We start from the raw sequence: 19282 nt of genomic DNA, 5'->3' as shown, positions 1-19282 counted from the left end.
GGGGGGTTTGATAGTGAGGAATAGGACTAATAGGTAGGTTGAGAAGGTGGTATTTATAGGCATTCGATGAAGCCAGACTGGAGTAAGTGTATAGATGAAGACTTGATTGACACTTTGTCAGTAGGTGGATGTCCTTGTTGAATCCCAATAGAACAATTGCTTTGTTCAGGACGCCATCATCCCTTTGACAAGTACAAAGGATAGAGATAGATAATTACTCAGCTCATTATGCTTCCGCTAGCTGAGGCATACAGGTGTATTGTTTGAACTGCAATGCAATACTGAGTTCCGGCGTAAGTCATGACTTTGGGCTGTTAGCCCAACATCCCGAAAAAATGACTTGCCCTACGACAAAGAAGCCCTGTATTCGACAACTAACTCTCAGCAAGAACCACCGCAGATCCTCTGATTGAGTAACGTGCAGTAGTTGCAGTGTTTGATCTTTATGCCACAGATTCGGCAAGCAGAACCGGCCATACCACCTTGGGTCTCAGCAGACCTCGCATTATCGGCAGCGGAAATCCCTTCCGCGCGCGGAATTCTGCCGCCTTATATCACAAATGGATGAATGACTTTCCGACTAGGTAGTGGTCCATTCTGCATGGAAATTCCAACATATCCAAATCCCAAGATCTCCCATAGTACTCTGTCAAGGAGCGATGGTCGGTGGCGTTGTCTCCTTAGTCATCGGGCGGCCCATGACAAATGACCTCTCTGAGTCGATTGGTCATACCTCAACTTCATAGACGTCACCAAGGTGTGCGGTAGGTGTATAAGAGCAGAATACTCACCACAGCAGAAGGGTTTTATCCACTCACATCTTCTATATAATTAGCGCAACTGTCGCTGTCCATTGACCAAGAAAAGCAAAGAAATAACCCGTTTGAGTCCAACCTCTGATCATCATGGCTGCTACCAGGGTAGCTCTTGTCGGAGTCGGTTTCCCTAAACCCAGTTCTTAACCCAATGCCCCCTTGAATTTCTCAGATGTTGCGGAACAGCTAACACCTTACGGTGCTTAGGCTTCTGGCAATCTTGGGCCGGCGATTCTATCCGAGCTACTGACGGGCGGTTTTGATGTCACGGTCCTCACCCGGCAGGACAGTGGCAGGGAGTTTGATTCAAGAGTTCATGTTGCGAAAGTTGACTATTCGTCTCTCGAGGCCCTTCAGGCGGCGTTAGCTGGCAAGGAGGTGGTGGTAAACACTCTAGGAGTTGGCTCTGTTCCCCGGGATGTTCATCTCCGCCTGGTGGATGCCGCAGTAGCCGCGGGAGTCAAGCGTTACATTCCCTCCGAGTTTGGATCTCACACTACCCACCCGGCAACGGCAAGGCTTCCTGTCTTCGCCGACAAGGTTGCGGTGCAGAAACACCTCCGGCAGAAGGCGTCCCATTCCGCGGATTTCACATACACGCTGCTGTTCAACGGCCCCTTCCTCGATTGGGGACTGAAAGTGGGCTTTCTGTTAAATCTCGCTGGTCCTGTGGCTACCCTCTACGATAATGGTGAGAGGAGATTTAGTACGACCACCACGAGCGCGGTGGGCCAGGCCGTGGTGGGGATCATTAAGAACCTTCCCGCGACGGCCAACAAGGAGGTGTTCGTCCATCAAGCTGTGGTCTCCCAGAGGGAGTTGCTGGCTCTCTCCGGCAAGCATCTGGAGACCAAGGCTGTCTCAACATCCGACCTGGAACAAGAGGCGTCGGCGGAGCTGGCTAAACCCAACCCCAACTTTCATGCGGCTGCCGTTGGCTTCTTGCGCCGAGCAATCTTTGGCGAAGGATTTGGAAGCCACTTCAATTCAAGTAATCTTTCCAATGAGACGTTTGGGGTGCGACCGCTGTCGGAGAATGAGCTTCGCGAACTGGTCGCTCAGTGTGCGCGTTAAGCTTTGCCTTTATCCTGCATTCTCCGGGTGCGTGTCTATTAGAATCACGCTGACTAGGCTGCTCGGCTAGGGCGCCGATGATTCATGCCGACAGGCGTCGACTTTTATGCCATAACTCTTTTGCAGGTTGGAAACATGTATTATGGAATCAATCATACGTAGCTTTAGTAACCAGCTGTGAGCTGGCCTTCTAAGGGCCACACGGTAATTATTCAATCATATATACATATTCAGTATTGATTCCTAAATCAGCTAAAATCATGGCAAAGGCATTGACACCTGTTTGATAAGCGAATGTCTTGTTGTGAAAAAGGAAAGATGCTGAACGAACCAACTCGTCACAACTGAAATTCACTGTATAGGGACAAACAAATCTAGGTAACTAGGTAGCGATCAGAGACAGGATCACTAATATCAATCCGGAACCTTGAAATTCAATAATTCTTCAATCGCCATATGATCGGTGGGAAGTCAGATACAGTCCGAGGTACAAAAAGCTTGAAAAAATCAGCCACCAGACTAATCCAGGCAAGGAAAGATATTCGCAAAAAGTTGGGTCGGACGACATGCGGTGGAGCATGACTCGCTTGCTCATTCGCCTCCGACTCTTCCGAAGCACCGGGAGAGTGGATCACCGCGCTTGTTGTTGAATCCCATGTAAAATCCCAACTCAGCCTTGTCATTACATTTGGACGATCTGCATCGAGATTCACGAAGGCAGTCACCAAACCCACACAACTCGATCCTGGTCTGATTGTGGCATTTCTTGTCACTACCATATTATCCCAATCGTTCTGGCAGACATCCTACTCACCTTCTCCTCAAACTTTAACACCCAAGACTCGAACCCACTGAGATGGCCAAAGTGATCATCTTCGGCGCAACCGGCGCGGTCGCCTCAGCCACCGCCCGCGCCGCCCACGCCCGGGGCACCAGTGTCGTCCTCGCCGCCCGCGACCCCGCCAAACCCATTCCAGCCCTAACCCCCAAACAAGAGCACCAGGGCAGCTATCAACGCATCCAGGCCGACCTGAGCGACCCCGAATCCATCCGCCTCGCGGTGACCTCCACGAACGCCACCCGGGCATTCGTCTATACCGTCTTCGACGCTCCAGACCACATGCGCGCCAGCCTGGAGGCCATGAAATCCGCCGGGATCGAGCACGTGGTCTACCTGAGCAGTTTCGCCGTGAAGGGCTTGCCGGGCAGTGTCGGGCCGGAGAACTTCATCGCGTATGCCCACGCGCGGGTGGAAATGTCTCTGGCAGATGTGTTTGGAGCTTCGGGGTATATTGCGGTGCGGCCGAGTTTCTATGCCACTAATGTTCGATGGTGGTTGGCTGCTGCGGCTGAGGGGAGGGTGGGGATGGCGTATCCGGAGGCGAGGTTTGACATGGTGGTCCCGGAGGATATTGGTCGGGTTTGTGGGACGCTTCTTGCGCAAGGGAGCAGTGCCGTACAGGGCGATTATGTGAATCTGCTGGGCCAGGAGGAGCTGGCGCTGGGAGATGCGGTTCGGTTGCTGAGTCGAGAGACCACCGGGCTAGAGGTGGAGGTTGTCACGGTTGGCGAGGAGGAAGAGATAGAGTGCTTCGTTGCAAAGCTTGGGTTCCCCGAGCCTCTGGCGCAGGCTGTCGTACAGCAGAATCGGGAGCAGAGCCTTGGTCTCGGTCGTGGGCTTGTCGATTTCGCGACGGACAGGGATTTTACGCGGAATGTGTATCGCATCACTGGGAGTCAGTCGACGGGGTTCGGAGAATGGGCTCAGCAGGCGTAAGCGCATAGCTGGTGCTTAGTGGGGAGACAGCTAGGCGTTGGCGACAGTAAACGTCAATGGTGTGGAGACAATCTGAGCGATCGGCTCTGCAATCTGTACAGTATTGGCCAACTATTGGTAATCTTCACGGAAGATCTACAGGTAGATAAGTGATAAGACCAGAGGACAATGTAGACATAACCCATTGGGCCTGATTCGAGGTGTATCATGTGAATCCAGCGGATCTCCTCCAAAGACCCCTTCTCCCGCGCATAGACCCGCCGATCAGCCGAAGTAGAAAGTCTAATGGCCGTCCCAACCAATTTTCCATGCGATGGCAAAAGAGTATGATCGGCTAGATCACGGGCATTTTCTGCAGGTCCGCCTGGACCCAGGGATGCTCCCGGTTGAGCGTATATTTCCACAGTATGGGGTCCCTGCAAACACAATCGCCAGATCGTGTCCCGCAATCCCTAGGGTAGTTGTGGAAAGAAGGCAAATGAGCTCATTGGGCCATATCATGATGCTTAATTGTCACAACCTTGTTGTCCAACTCTTTTGAAAAGGGAGAAGTCAGAGAGATGGCAAGTCGAGACTAGGATGCAACGGGGCGGCGCTGCGGGAGCGAAGTCGCTTCACGGCCAAGTCTTGACGGCATGGTGCAGGTTGGGCAGTATAGAGTTGCTTTGTCCTAGGCTTGGGATATTCTTGTGGATGTTGCAGTCCCCGCCTCCTGGATTGTAACAGTATCATGTAGGAGATTTGGGAACTTGGAACAGTAATCCTTAAACTTCAATTGAATACAGCTAACAAAATAGATAATTTTAGAAACTATCACATGAATGATGAGTTGAAAATCCAAACAACTATGAGCAGACCGGTCATGAAGTTGTTATACAAAGCATAGCTTGACTAGCTCGAGCTTCCAGATATCATCCCACAAGGTCGTGATCTGGGGACTATGGAGGTGACTGACATACAGTAGTACAGTGCATGTCGCTCGCTTAAATCTCGGCTGGTCTCCCGCGCAGCTGACATGCCCGTCTTCAAAGCGGAGATGCCCCGCACGGAGATAGGGTTTAAGGAACGATCTCAGTGTCAGCACTCTGACGGAGCTGACTTGGAATTTTGCCTTCACAATTTCGCCTATTGGATGATATTGCCGATGACATTTGACCCAAGCCCCGCAGGAAAGGATCAGGGAATACAAATACGGTAGTATGGCATAGTGTCAGCACCTGTGGGGCCTTAAGTGCGGTTTACGGCCGGGCTTATGCCTGCGTCATCGGGGTCCACGGTATCAAGAGAAATTGAAAACTCTGAGAACAGGGATTATATAAATGTCTTGAGCACCCTCCAACCTCTCTGAAACCGAGAAAACATAGCCTAACTTTACAGCTTCTGCTTTATACTTCTCCTACAATGTCCAAATCCATCATCCTCTCCAATTCCTCAGGAGGCCACAGCACCGCCAAGCCCACCGCCACGTTTACCGGGGATGTTTACCTCGACATGATCCACTTTGACGACAACGCCGCGATTGCCAATGTGACATTTACTCCTTGCGCGCGAACCCATTGGCACACCCACGAGCACGGGCAATTCATCAAGGTCGTGGCCGGATCGGGCTGGATCTGCGACAAAGGCGATGCTCCCCGCCGGATCAAAACGGGCGATCTGATCTGGGCGCCGGCTGGCACCACGCATTGGCATGGCGCCGACGATGGCACCATCTTGACCCATTTGGTTGTGGGCCTGGGAAAGACGGTCTGGCACGACGCAGTCACCGACGACGAGTACTGTGCCAAAGCATAGGCTGTAATTGGCTTCAAAGATCGATATGGCGCATGATAATAGACGGGAACAGATATCAGGAAGAAAAAGGGTAGTCATTGCGGGGAGAAAAGGCAACCGCTATCTTTTTTGTCAAATTCCTTCTACCGTTGTCTCCCTGGAAAGAGCAAAGGTTGAAGACTTTTGCTCTCTGCTTCCTGCAATTCTCTCAAGCTCTCGCCGTATATTTCATGGCAGCTTGTTTTCCTACCTTGCAATGTACACATACTTTCTCTGGTTAGAAAGGAAGATCATTAAGGCTCTGACGTCAACAATACCATATTGGATGAAAAGAAGGTCTCCTATCTTCGAAACTCACGAAAGAAAATTGATGGGAGCTCTCGAACATTGCTAGTGGATTGGTATAGTAAGTTGAAGTACGTTGCGTGTTTGCTCGAGAATGAAAGAGATATAACAGGGTTAGTAATCGAGCGTGACCCGAACTTGCACAGCATACAAAGAGCAAGAGAGACTTGTGAGTACCACAGATAATAATGAAGGGGATCTGCGAGTGTTCGACGCTAAGTCCATGGCATGGAGGGCTTGTCTATCAGAATGCGCTTGCCCAGTATACGGTAGAACATCTTGCACGTGGTGCCAGAAAGACCATGTCTCTGACTAGCAGACCCTGAGCAGGATGATTGACAGAGATCTTGCATGATCGCCGTACTAAAGCGGCATGAAGAGATTTTGAAACCATGATAGAAGATAATTTCGCAGACCCTTCACATTGCTTCGGAAGCCGAGGCCGCTAACTTACACCATCCCTCTTTTCTTTTACAACCACGAGTGCAGATTTTATACTTGGCAACATCTCCTTGTTTGGGCTCTTGGTATGTTGTGTCGTTCATGCGAGCACAAATGACTTGGACGGAGTATAGAAAGCAGCAACACCGCGTGCTTCCACTCCTTGAAAAATTCTACGATCTTAAGTTACTCTACTGGCTTTCTTAGAGAACACGCCATTCGCTTCTCGCTGGATCTTACGTGGTGGCATTCCTTAGACCGTGTTTGTCGGCATGGTCGCCGAAAGTAGTATGTCGTCGGGAACATATCACCGATGCGAAATCCTTGATTTGCCTGAGAACAAGATCTAGACCACGTTAGCCCAATCTAGGTGAAATTTTAGTGAATAAAAAGAAGTCCGCAAGTGCCGAAAGGGTATTAGGCAACAGGGCGTAGTGATAGGGCGCGGTATGGCGCGGTCCGGCGGGCCGCTTAGGCTACCGGTTGAACGCATAAGTTAGTTAAAGTTATATGATGCTTTGTCATCAATGTAGGGAGCCATATTAACCCACGCTGCGCTGGTTGCATGATTTGTCTTGGGAAGAGGTCTCTCGTAGATTGACCCATGGCAGTTGACACGCACTCGAATAGTACGCCGAGGACAGAGAGTCAAGGCGACATGCGATGATTCCGCCCCAAGCATTCCCCCGCGGAGGTGTGAAAACGGGAAGCCATGTCCATGGAATACGAAGAAGTGGAGGGTGGCAGGCACTGCCTAGCGGTGATTCAGTTGTAGCAAGTTGCTCACTGACCAGAACGTCGGAGAATCCTGCCAAGATACTAGGTAATGGGCTGGCGACACGAGAATTGATAGAGGTTGCCAAAGGAAATTTCGGTGACTAATGGCGACTTCACCCACATCACAACCTGTGCCATAGCCGATTAGAATTTTCTATATATCTTGAAACTCGAGAGCCGGCGCCAAAATGTACATCTAAAAGATCTTCATCTTGCATGGTGGTGGCGAGGCATGGAGACAAAAATCCTGCATTGTACGGTACATACATGAGTAGAATAAAAGGTAGGGCTGATGATGAAAGCCTGAGGTATCCACTGACAATGAAGGGTCTCGCCGCCCCGCCAAGCCCTAACTCTACTTGATTAGTTGCAGGACCCCTTTTTAAACAGAATCCCCACTTCGCCAGTCTAGGCAGCCAACATTAATCCTCCCAAAAATTCTGCAGTCTTCTTTTGTCACCATCTTAAGTCGAATTGTCATCACTTCACCCCCTATCACCCCCTATCACCCCCTCAAACTCAAGAAGTATCTATCTCAGAGATGAATTCGATTTCTCCGAATTAATCGGCTGCCATGGGCGGACAATCCACCGTTCTACCGCTCTACCCCGGTTCCTTTCCCCCCACACCTCATGCAATGCGGCCGCCGCAATCCCTCCGCCGGCGGGGCAACTAATGATGATGATGATGATGATGATGATGATGATAATAATAATGATAATGATGCCCAAAACCGGCCTAGCTGGCTGCCACACACATTGCGCAGGCCATACCTACTTACTCTCTCGACTGTCCTGCTGTTGATTGCCATCGCTGTTGAGGTCCTCCGTCAATATTCCACTCGCCACAATGGTGTCGCCCAATACAAACAGAAGGAAGACCTTTCTACCTCCATGTGGCGGGCTTGGGCAGATACGCCCACCATTGTCGGCCTGGTCGCCGTAGTCCTTTGGGAAGTCTTTGCCCACGACCTTCTGCGCTTGGAGCCGTACTTCCAGCTGGCTGATCCTAAGGGTGCCTCCGCCAGTGTTCTCTTTACCAATTACAGCTTCGATCCTGGAATCCTCGCCCCTATTCGTGCCCTTCGAAACCGACATTGGATCGTGCTATGCGTTTCCCTGATGTCTTTGGCAATACACCTCCTCGTGGCCTCGTTGCTCTCGGGTCTTGTTGTCCTGTCATCCTTTGATGTGGTGGAGACCAAGACCCTCGATAGCTGGCCATACCTGGTTGATCTGGAAACTCAGGACAATTGGTTCGCACTCGAAGCTGCTCACAAGCCATCGTCGCAGAGCTCTCGTGACAATGACCCCGGACCGAACAAAACCATGGCCTATGCCGTGGCTCCCGTAACTTTCCCACCGGACTACAGTATGGAATTTTCCACCCTGAGCATAAGTCAGTCCGTGTATTGGTCCGACCTGACGTGCGTCAATGCGACTGTGACTGGGGCAGTACCGAGCACAATGAATGTTTCTTCGGCCGAGGATTCGTTGAGCGACCAGGGTCTGGTGTGGAATCTTTCGAATGTCACGTTGCCAGGCATGTCGACAGCCGCCACCTGTGAGATCGGTATTGCGCTCAACACCTCTGCTCCGCTCGGGGACGGGGGCTTTCAAGCACGCTATTGGGAACCCGTACAGTCCCAACCCGCGCCTGTGTCTCGACCTGCCTTCATTGCGACCGGCTGTCCCTCCACCGGTCTGCTCGGTATAATAATTGACATGGAGAGTATGGCCGGGACACCGTTGGGCTCGAATCTCACCTTGTTTGCGTGCCAGCCACTTTACAGGCAGGCGATCGCTAATGTGTCTTTCACGGACAGGTCGTATCCTACTAGTATCCAACCAATACATTCTAGCATCGGGGATTTGGGTGAAAAGGATTTCAGCGGGCACGGGTTCCAGAGCTTGATGTCCGCGGAGCATACTCGCACAGGCGAATCATGGAACGAAAGAATCAGCATCGTTGGAAATACGGACGCCTTGAATTTGACTCAATATCAGGAAGCTGTCGGCCGTACATGGAACCACAGATTTACAAACGCGATCGATAGACTCTTCGACCAACAGGCGGAGGCAGTGCGAATCGATGCCATCCTGATGACGTACTCAGTGGCCGTGGCGGTGGTCCCTCGCGCGGCTGTCCTTGTCGAAACCATCATGTTTTCAAGCTTTGCCCTAGTCCTTGCTCTGAGTTTCATATACCCACGTCGGCTTAGCCTCCTTGATCGCGATCCCGGCTCTATTGCTGCGCAGTGCGATTTGATTGCCCGCCTGATCGATCCCGACACACTCGGTACTCTGTCCCAACCGATCTACCATGTCTCACGGACCCGACAACTTCGCAAATGGGCCAAGGGGCTCTGGTGTAGGTGGATTCCAGGGTCCAATGGTCGCCGCCTTGAACTGTCTCTGATAGATGGGTCTCCTGCGAAGATGGGACCGCCACCAGCTGCCTCCAAACGCGGAGATCCAATGCCGCACTTCTTAACTCTTCCATGGTTTGTGACGGAATGCGTTCTTCTTATGGGCGCTGTCACCGCAACCGGCCTGACGTTTTCATGGATCCGAGTCCGCGTGTTAAACACAATGAACACCACTGAATATCTGTTCGCGGCGGCTTTCTTAGTCTATGGCCCCACCATGATTGCTTCAGTGGTACGCTCGCTCATCAACTCCCTGCACCGCCATTTGAGCGTCGCAGAACCATGGATCCGATTACGACAAGGGATGATGCCTTCAATGCCGCTATCCGCGCCAGCGTACGGTCCTCTCAAGACCCTCTTTGTGTTGAGGCGATCAGGGCCACGGCCCTCCCTCTCTACGTTCGGTCTGTCATTGGTCTGCGTGCTCAATCTGATTCTTGTCGTTGTTACTGGCGGTCTATTTGAGCCGCAAATCAACACTTACTTCGCATCCTCCAGCGTTACCACCTCATACACCGATTCAACCTTCGCCGGCCCGACTCTTACCTCGGACTTTCACAGTTTCGACCGCAGTATATACCTTCTGACAATGAATCACTCGCGCCTGTCGTGGACTACAAGGGATCTCTCATTCCAGCCGTTTGAAATGGATATAGACGAGGGTGCCGTCGGTGTGGTATTCAATGCCATGATTCGTGGAATCGGCACCACTCTGTCGTGCGACGAATTGCCGTTCAACTATGCAACTATCGACAACTACACTACGACGGTAAATTGGGCTTACCCTCTTTCACCAGATACTCAGACCACTCAATGCAACGTCCATCTTCCTCTCGTTTCTCCCGACCCCACGCGACCAACAATCCAGTATGCGTGGCCCAACAACTCCGACTGCCAGAGAAGCGGGTTCTTCGTCTCCGCCACCAGCCTACCCACCGACAACCATACATCGACAGCGCTGCACTGCACCCCTCAGCTTCACACCCGATTCTTCGAGGTCCAAGTCGACCCCAGTGGCCATATTCTGCAACACGCCGCTGTCCCTCATACAGCTCCGCTCACCACCGGGCCCTTTTACGCCAACCTCACCACCGCTCTGGGCCTCTTCAACCAGAATCTCGGCTCCTTTGTCCACAATATCTCAACCCAGCCGCTCCCGTACTACCTCTCCTCATTCCCCAACCACCAGACCACCCAACTATCCCAGACCATCCAGCAGACAGACCCCACCAACACCACCCAAGCCCTCACCACCGCGATTCAAACTCTTTACCAATCCACCTTCGCAACCTACCTCACCCTGAACCGCGACCTCCTCTTCCCCCGCGGCCCGATGGTGCAAATCCCGGGCGTGATCAAATACACCTTTTGGGGCTTCATGCCCTCGAGCACCACCATCGTCATCACCATCGTGATCTTATCGATCGACGTCCTCGCGCTGGTGACCGTGTTCGCGTGCTACTTCGGGCGGTACGATGCGCCTCGGATCCCGAAGGCGATTGGCTCGTTGATTCCCTGGGTAGGCGGGCCGGAGGGGGCGAAGCGGTTAGCAAATATGGGGGGAAACGGTGATGATGAGGAGGGCCGGCGGTACCGTTTCTGGTCTCAAACGGATTCGGATGGGCAGTTGAGGTGGATTCTGGGGGAGGTGGGTCGCGAGGCAGAGGGGGAGGAGGATGGGGTGGAGTTGGGGAGTGTTGGGAGGAGGGATTCCGGGGGTCCAGGGATGCGTACGGACTCTTCTGGCGTCGAAGCATGATGTCTCTTATAAGATTATAATTGTAAATAGATTGATGCGGCAGAAGTCCTTCCCGTCAAAGCATGAGCTTGCTTTTTTTTTCCTCCCCCATGCTTTCTACGTGAAATTCCTGGTTTTCTTAGTACCATGCCAATTTTGAGCTTCGCATTGATCCTGGCAGTGTCCTTGGGGCTCCGTGAAATTGGGGAAACTATACTAGATATGTGATTGCGCCTCGGGGAGATGCTTGGCTGAGTGATGGTAAACCGGAGTTGCTAGATTCGCATGCCCGATAAGGAGTAGAAAGTAAAAAGTCCTTCACCTGGTGGGCAAAATCCGCTCTGGACTCCAGGGACCTATCTTGATTTGGATGGATCTCCGTGGCTTACTGTTCGTGAAGCAGGTGAATCATGCAAACTATGACTAGCGACATTGTCTACCCAGAAACCCCGGTCCCTTCAGCAACCAATTGGTCGGCTCTCGGCAGACCTGGTTATCGGCCGAAGTCCTGAGGCCGGAGAACCACCGTGACTCCCTGAGATGGCCGAACACCAAGCTAATCCAATCACAGGGGCACAAAGTCATAAAATCAATTTACAATAAATCGGTGTCCACGTCTCCTGTCGTGGAGGGCTGGGAATCAGGCTATTGATAGGTCACATCTGAGCCATTAGTTGAATAGGGCCAGCATCAGTAAGGTCAAGGAATAGAAGGAGAAGCATTCTATGATGACTGCTTTCGATCTGGAACTCGTCCAAAAGACAGGGAAATGCGGGTCCATATCTCCGTGGGCCAGTGGGATAGCGACCTACAGAGTGGCTTTGATTGCGCACTCGACTAGACCTTCGACACCAGAGGTCGTACGTTGAACTGCGCATGCCTAATTGTGCAGTTATTGAAAGCCGACCAAGTCTCGCACATTACTAGGCCCAGGTCGAATTTCACTGTACGCCTTCCGAATCAGGTAAGCATGGAGTCTCGCTGGTTTTGTACACAAGATAAGGCAACAATCTCAGTAGTAAGAACTTTCGTAGCGGAGAAAAGTTGAACAACGACACCGGTGTTGCAAGATCATACTACAAAAACAGTATCGAGCTCTATATATAAGATGTTCCAGACATCTAGCTTGGCCCTATACTGGGTTCCACAATATGAATAAGAATTTTCAAAACTGGTACCATTGGAAGTAACCGGAGAAGTGCATACACAGAACCCAGAAGCAGAGATGCAAGCCCCAATAGAATCTAGATTTTAATGTGGAACTAGCATATCTGCCAGGTGGTAGAGTACTATCCTTGCTGTATTAGGGACTGGGCAAGTTAGGCACTAGGTCGGACTGCGCAATCTTCTTAATTGGAAGCGCTTAACCTCTTCGATAGGGCCGGGTAGGGCCCGCGCAGAGCAAGACCTCTGTTAGCATCAACTAGTACAGGAAGTACAGTAGCTCATGTTCCTACTCAATTGGTATCAGCATTTCTGTCGCTCACCATAGAAACACTTGGATTAAGAATCAATTGCTTGGGCAAGTGAGCCCAGATGTAAACCCATATCAAAGTCTAGGAAGAGCGATCCGAGAAGAAGCAGAAGCAAGATCAAGCGCGGACGTTTACACTCGGTACGTAGCCTTGGGGAAGTAAAGCTAGTAAAAGCTTCTAAGTGAGGGTTAAGTTAATATCTAGAGCCTGTTTCGCTGTTGCCTTAATGTGGGTCGAGATTGACACGGATCCACCGGCTTTCTCGAGAAACAACGAACTTCGACAACGCGAGCTACCAGCAACTCAGCAAAAGATCGAACTGCAGCCGTTGCACTTCTCCTTTGTCCGACCCACCGCGGCGCTTGCCGTTTTCTTCCTATCGCTCTACCCTGGTTACTAGGTAGTCATTCTGTAAGGTATAACTCGTAAGTTAACCAGCACTTGGGTTCCGGATGAATCATCAGGCGCTGGCCATACAAATGGAGTCGCTTTTTGGTTGGGATACATCATTCAAGATCTATAGCAGCAGGAGAGCAAGAAAAGGAAGAACTGCAAAAGGAAGTTGGCCTAACAAATTGCACTATAAATACAAGCATCTTCCGCCACTCTGGACTATGAGTCACATCTCAGCATACCTCCTCAAGCTTCCCTTCCCAAGTACATCCCTCGTTTCCTTAAGCCTCTTCTGTCAGGAAAAGAGTATGCAGTGGACGTGGTATTGCTTGATTCTCGGTGACCTCTTTGCTCTCCTCGTCCGCTTCCACACCGGAGAATGGTCTCCCCAAGCACGGTACTTTCTCGTGTGCTCGCACTTGGCCTTGTGGGCTCGAGTCTTGCAAACAACACTACTGTGACCTCCTATATCGAATCCTCTGACAGCGGCCCCGGGATGAACCTGACGGTCTCGATGGATGTGGTGAATGCCGACTACGCTTATCTCTACGACAATACAACCACCATTGAGGACCTTACCAAGCGCACCGGAATCACCACCACGGTCGCTGCGTACACAGTGGCCAAGGTCACTTCCGAAGTCATCATCACCGCCGCTTCCGCGATCACGATCTACGAGTTCATCGCCGGGGTGATCAAATCCAAGTCTGATGCCAACTCCTGCACCATCACCTACGGCACCGACTCGGATGGCAGCCACACCGAGGGTTATGCCTACAAAGCCTCCACCACCGGCAGCAACTGCGACACGACTGCGGAGCTAAAAACGATTCGTTCTGCGATGGAAAAGTGTGCCACCACTCTCACTACCATGGGCGCCGTGCGCGGCTGCTGTACAATGACCCATGGAGGCACTTGGGAGGGCCATCTCCGCTTGTCCGGGGATCCGACCAGTTATCCTGTGACGACTGTGACATGTTAGATGGAAAATTGGGATCAGAAGATGAAAACTATGAGACAAAATGAAGAGCTGCAGCAGTGAGGGGGAAAAACATCAGGAAAATAGGGGAAAGGAAAAGAACAGCAGTAGCATCAGATATTCAGTCTCCTTCTCTTTTTCATTTTTCTCCTTGAATGTCAGTATACGCTTCCGAGATGGAAAGTAGATCTCACTAAGCTCACCAACCAGGGTCCCACCCGGAATAAGATTCTATTTACGGAGACTTGAATATTGGGACTTGGCTACGGACAGTTTCCGAAGACCTAACTTAACACTTACTAGATTCATCCCCACTGTTGTAGAGGTTTTGATTCGGCTAGTCTTTTTAACCTTGCGCCTGTGCTTTATATCCGCTTCTGCGATCAGATGAGGTTTGGTCTTCGGATGTAGTGGGGCCTGCGCGATCACGGCCGGTGTTCAACCCGGGATCGTGACCCCGCCCATTTGCGGTATGGTTGAGTCAAAGATGTCCGACAGGATCTCTCTTTGACGAGTGGCATTGAAGCAAGGGTCAGAATCGTAAAGAAGGAGAGACGGCGCCGTTCCGAGAATGAGCCTATCGGTACTGTCCTAGCCCTGTTGGGTAATTAAGACCGGCGACATACTGTATTGTATATACATTAGGGATACATGATAAGTTACCATTAACTTAACTAGTTAACTTAGTAACACTGAGTGACATAACTTAGCTAGCATGGTTTGTCAGCTGATTGCGCCCCCTCTCCTCTCCAACTTACCTATGCTTCACTAAGCAGGCGGTGTGATCCACCTACGACTACGTACCATCCCCTTTCTCATATTACTGTACTCACCTTATAGCATCCGATTCAGTTTCAACTTCCAGCAAGTTTTAGATTACTTTGTAACTTGTAACTCAATGACTCAACCTCCGTCCGGCGCGCCATCTGACAGCGGGAGTCGGAATCCAAGGCCATCCCGAAGGCACGCCTGTGACCGGTGTCGCAGTCAGAAGCTCCGCTGTGATCGGACAACCCACCGGCAGGATACATCAATCGCCTGCGATCGCTGCGCTCGAAACCATTTTGCTTGTGTTACCAGTGCTCCCATGCCTATGGGTCGCCCACGCTCCTTGAACCCCAAGCCTCGTTACCGTCGCAGAACCAGCAAGACGTCCGGAGACTTGGGATCCAAGGACACCGGGACTGACTCTTCAACCCCACCATCCTGCTCCACTGTCCAGCCATCACCCAACCTCACCATGGCCGGAATGAAAATGGACGCGATCAATAATCTACCAGAATTGGTCTTCAATCAGGAAGATCTGGGCTACGGCCTTGGTTTTCCGAACGGGGATGTATTCGACCCTACTGCTTTCGCCGATCTGGACATGAGTTCGCAGCCCGCAGCAGTCGGCCCCACCGAGTCCGCAGCCGCCAACCCTCAGGAGCAGAAAGTCGAGTGCTTGTGGAAGCTTCACAGCACACTACTAGATCACGTATATCGGATCGAAAGTCAGGCGATAAACCAGATCGACCCCTCCAAAAATGAATCTTTGCCTGACACGCACCCTTTTGGACCGCAATTCTCCGACATCGCGAATACACAGAGTGACCATCCGATGCACCAGATGATGTGCTGTTCACAGACGTTCCTAGAGATCGTTCAATCCTTTGTCTCCTCTTATCGCCAGTCGGTCTGCAGCATCCCACCCCCGGAGTGCGCTGTCACCGACTGCTCACGCGATTCGGATGATGAATACCTTAGGTATCCTGGCAATCCTGGCCCAGCTTCTTTTCTAAACCCGAATACCTCATTCTCGTCCACTGTGCCTCCCTTCGACAAATCTCCAGCAATTTCCCCATCCACTGAATTACGAGGAGACCAAAGGAAAATAGCAGCAAAAACCACCCTGATAAGACACCTCGAAGACCGCGACCAGCCCTTCCTCTCGCCTGCCAGACCCAGTTTCCCATCTGTCTAACCATTGCAACTTGCCACGTGCTGCTTCTCCGTCTGCACCGCAGCGTTCTCACTGATCTATATTCTGCCGTACAGTCCTTGGTAGCGCGATACAGTCCCGCAGGAAACCTGACCGGCCCGCTTGCCGTCCTGGACAATTTCGCAGGTTCTGTGCCCTTGTCCGATGTGCACCTGAACGGGTCGACCTTGAAATTAGACGGAGTACAGCAGGTAACAACCGTCTTGCAGCTGAGCTGCGATTTACTCGAACGCATCGACCGCGGCGTGGAGATCCTATTGATAGGTGCAGGGCATATTCTGTCCGCTCCCGGGACGTATATGTCGGTTCTGGATGCTCTGGTGCAGCAGGAGGCCCGCAGTGGGCGCGGACCTACCTTTCCCGACGGATCGGGGTCTACCGGGGGCCGCGCCGCTCGACTGGCACCGTCACGCTTGCTTGTCCAGCAAATACGCAAGTGTATCCAGGATACTTGTCTGTGAGAATGATGCGGAGGAGGAGATAACTTCTTGGGGCTGCAGTGGATTGTTTTTAAGAACCCTACACTTTTCCATTCCAATGGCAGAGAGCATACCTTCCGTGTCTCCTCCATACCGTACAATTTCCGGAGCTGTTGCGCCTCAAGTCATTTTATGGACATTCCAGATATGCGGTAAAACCGGACGCACCATTCAAATTGGTACAGCACGTTGTGTGGTTTCCAACGAGCGTCAAATTGCGTACGGTGATGTTGAATGCCTAAGGCACCGAGTTCGGGTACATTTTGCAAGCAACAAGACTTTCGGACTCGGAACCCTATAGCTCTGCGAAATGTCTCCGAACAGCTCAAACAGACCGCGGAGATGGATTTCTCACAAAGCTTCGTCTTTAGCACTTTTCTTGACTCACAGAAATTCCGGAAATATCATCACTACACGCTCCTACTTGCAATTCACTCCGCAACGACATGGAACCGAAGAACAGTCCTCCCGAGTCGGTCGATGCACCACTGGCCGAGGTCTTGGACGATGCGCCGAAGCTGACCTTCAACCATGATATTCGATTTTGGTTGGTCTTTATTGCATTGTGTGTGACTTCTCTGCTGGCTGCTCTCGAAGGGACTGTCACCTCTACTGCCCTTCCTACCATTGTCGCTGACCTCCAGATTGGCGACAATTACCCTTGGGTATCCAATGCCTACTTTTTGACCACGTATGTCACGATATCTATTTTGCACAAAGATGCCTGTTTGTCGTTGACTCTAATTTGTTCTACCTTACATAGAGCAGCTTTCCAACCGCTATACGGACAACTCGCCAATGTCTTCTGTCGCCGCTACCCCATGATCTTCTCCGTTGTCCTCTTCATCCTCGGCAGTGGTATCTGCGGAGGTGCCTCGAGCGCGGCCATGCTGATCGCTGGTCGAGCGGTTCAAGGCGTTGGCGGAGGCGGGATCAACATGCTCATCGATCTCATCATCTGCGACCTGGTCCCCCTCACGCAGCGGGGCGCATACATTGGGCTGCTGTTTGTCGTCTTTGCAATAGGCACCTCACTGGGCCCATTCATTGGCGGTGCTATTGTCGGCAACACCACCTGGCGATGGGTCTTCTACCTCAATCTACCTATTGGAGGGTTAGGTCTAGGTCTACTCATCCTCTTCCTGCAAGTCAACTACAACCGCGAGATGTCCATTGGGGCGAAGCTGAAGCGCTTGGACTACCTCGGGAACCTGCTGCTCGTCGGTGCAATTGTGTCCATTCTGATTGCGCTCAGTTGGGGCGGCTCGCGTTATTATTGGTCCTCAGGCCACGTCCTTGCGCCGCTAATTATCGGCCTCTTGGGTATTCCGGCGTTCGTCCTGTATCAAGCGACTCCGTTTGTGGAAGAACCGACGACCCCGCTGCGACTGTTCAGCAACCGTACTTCGATCATCGCATTCTTCAATACCTTCATGCACGGCCTTCTCAGCTTCTGGATCCTGTACATGCTTCCGGTCTACTTTCAAGCAGTATTACAGTCATCCCCAGAACGCTCTGGCGTCCAGCTCCTCCCAACCGTGATCTCGATGATCCCCGTCGCTGGCGTGTCAGGCGCGATTCTCTCGAAGACAAGAAACTACAAATTGCTCCACATCGTCGGCTTCGCTCTTCTCACCATCGGGCTCGGCACCTTCACCGTGCTCGGCCCCCAGTCCTCCACCGCAGCGTGGACGTTGACGCAGATGATCGCTGCATTTGGCGCCGGAACGATATTGCCCGTGCTTCTGCCGGCAGTCCAGGCCGGGCTCGAGGAAAAAGAGACGGCGACTTCCACGGCCCTGTGGGCTTTTGTCCGCAGCTTCGGCATCATCTGGGGCCTATCCGTGCCCGCTGCCATCTTCAACAATCAATTCGACCAGTATGCCTCGTCGATCAGCGATAGCTCGGTACGAAACATGCTGAGCGGGGGCAATGCGTACTCGTACGCCTCGAGCGCGACCATCAGTGCACTCCCCGCCACAGTGCGGGCAGAGACCATCGATGTGTACTCCCGCAGTCTGCGCGTGGTGTGGCAGGTCTCCATCGGGTTCTCCGGGCTGTCCTTTCTGCTCTGCTTCTTCGAGAAGAATATCAAGTTGCGGTCGCATTTGGAGACGGAGTACGGGTTGAAGGAGAAGGACGCGAGAAATGGCTCGAATGGAACCGAACTGGCGGTCTGAGCTGCTTGTGAAGGTGATCCGGTCGTTCACGGGAAATCTGGGAGTCAATCTTGGGAGGTCTCTTCGTGCTCATATGTTGATATATTACTGGTGTCTCTGAGGAGAGGCCACAAAGCTCCAACGCGTGGCTAGCGGGGTAGGAACCAATGGAAAATGGCAAATTTGGATATAGCTCATACAATGTTCCTGAATTGAAGTGTCTAGCTGGAAAGCATGAGCATTCGGATCTTCGAGCGGGCAAAATGTCTCCGGGACAGGGGTTGCATCCGCGCGCATGGCACGAATGTCCGCGAGCCGCCCCGGAATCGTTTCGTGACCGCCGCACTCAGGCCATTTCATGTGGTTGTTCGACTCACACCCGCCGCTCTGGCTAATCCAACCCTTCTGTCTTCGCGGTCCTAGTACACAAGAGTAACCTGCAAGATGATTGGTGTTTCAATCTCTACACAGATAGTAGTTGTGGTTCTCCAAGCAAGCAATGTATCAATACGTAAATATACCCCGAATTATGATCGGGTACGGGTATGACCTTACCACGCATTGGCTTACGGAGTAGCCCACCGTATTGGTGCAGCATGTGATATACTGTAAGTTACCACCGGGTGTCGTTTTTACCCGTGGCACATC

The 19282-nt window shown here is 51.9% G+C and overlaps 7 protein-coding genes across 7 annotated transcripts; all 7 read left to right on the top strand.

Moving 5' to 3' along the window:
• Positions 1–726: 726 nt before the first annotated feature.
• On the top strand, positions 727–2022 carry BO66DRAFT_387843 (aromatic alcohol reductase). Its single transcript, XM_025646403.1, has 2 exons — positions 727–935; positions 1023–2022. Exons 1-2 carry the CDS (start codon positions 906–908, stop codon positions 1887–1889), a joined length of 897 nt encoding a protein of 298 aa, XP_025508896.1. The 5' UTR covers positions 727–905; the 3' UTR covers positions 1890–2022.
• Positions 2023–2622: 600 nt separating this feature from the next.
• BO66DRAFT_450050 (SDR family oxidoreductase) lies at positions 2623–3793 on the top strand. The gene has a single exon (XM_025651809.1). The coding sequence runs from the start codon at positions 2746–2748 to the stop codon at positions 3664–3666; it is 921 nt and encodes a 306-aa protein (XP_025508895.1). The 5' UTR covers positions 2623–2745; the 3' UTR covers positions 3667–3793.
• Positions 3794–5055: 1262 nt separating this feature from the next.
• On the top strand, positions 5056–5467 carry BO66DRAFT_387842 (cupin domain-containing protein). The gene has a single exon (XM_025646402.1). The coding sequence runs from the start codon at positions 5068–5070 to the stop codon at positions 5458–5460; it is 393 nt and encodes a 130-aa protein (XP_025508894.1). The 5' UTR covers positions 5056–5067; the 3' UTR covers positions 5461–5467.
• A 2018-nt stretch (positions 5468–7485) lies between these two features.
• On the top strand, positions 7486–11255 carry BO66DRAFT_417138 (DUF3433 domain-containing protein; the record flags this gene model as incomplete). Its single annotated transcript, XM_025649652.1, has 9 exons — positions 7486–7958; positions 7989–8171; positions 8202–8257; positions 8297–8508; positions 8545–8830; positions 8864–8969; positions 9009–9766; positions 9800–11078; positions 11220–11255. The coding sequence occupies exons 1-9, from the start codon at positions 7635–7637 to the stop codon at positions 11253–11255; spliced, it is 3240 nt and encodes a 1079-aa protein (XP_025508893.1). The 5' UTR covers positions 7486–7634.
• A 2160-nt stretch (positions 11256–13415) lies between these two features.
• On the top strand, positions 13416–14018 carry BO66DRAFT_425390 (uncharacterized protein; the record flags this gene model as incomplete). The annotated part of the gene is made up of 1 exon (XM_025650225.1): positions 13416–14018. One exon carries the CDS (start codon positions 13416–13418, stop codon positions 14016–14018), a length of 603 nt encoding a protein of 200 aa, XP_025508892.1.
• An 817-nt stretch (positions 14019–14835) lies between these two features.
• BO66DRAFT_71687 (Zn(II)2Cys6 transcription factor domain-containing protein) lies at positions 14836–16137 on the top strand. Its single transcript, XM_025653528.1, has one exon. It carries the CDS (start codon positions 14914–14916, stop codon positions 15976–15978), a length of 1065 nt encoding a protein of 354 aa, XP_025508891.1. The 5' UTR covers positions 14836–14913; the 3' UTR covers positions 15979–16137.
• A 784-nt stretch (positions 16138–16921) lies between these two features.
• BO66DRAFT_407763 (MDR family MFS transporter) lies at positions 16922–18655 on the top strand (the record flags this gene model as incomplete). The annotated part of the gene is made up of 2 exons (XM_025649075.1): positions 16922–17166; positions 17239–18655. 2 exons carry the CDS (start codon positions 16922–16924, stop codon positions 18653–18655), a joined length of 1662 nt encoding a protein of 553 aa, XP_025508890.1.
• Positions 18656–19282: the final 627 nt, after the last annotated feature.

Source organism: Aspergillus aculeatinus (genome assembly GCF_003184765.1).
Source record: "Aspergillus aculeatinus CBS 121060 unplaced genomic scaffold BO66scaffold_2, whole genome shotgun sequence".
Classification (NCBI taxonomy): Eukaryota; Fungi; Ascomycota; class Eurotiomycetes; order Eurotiales; family Aspergillaceae; genus Aspergillus; species Aspergillus aculeatinus.
This window is presented reverse-complemented; position numbering and strand designations above follow the sequence as displayed.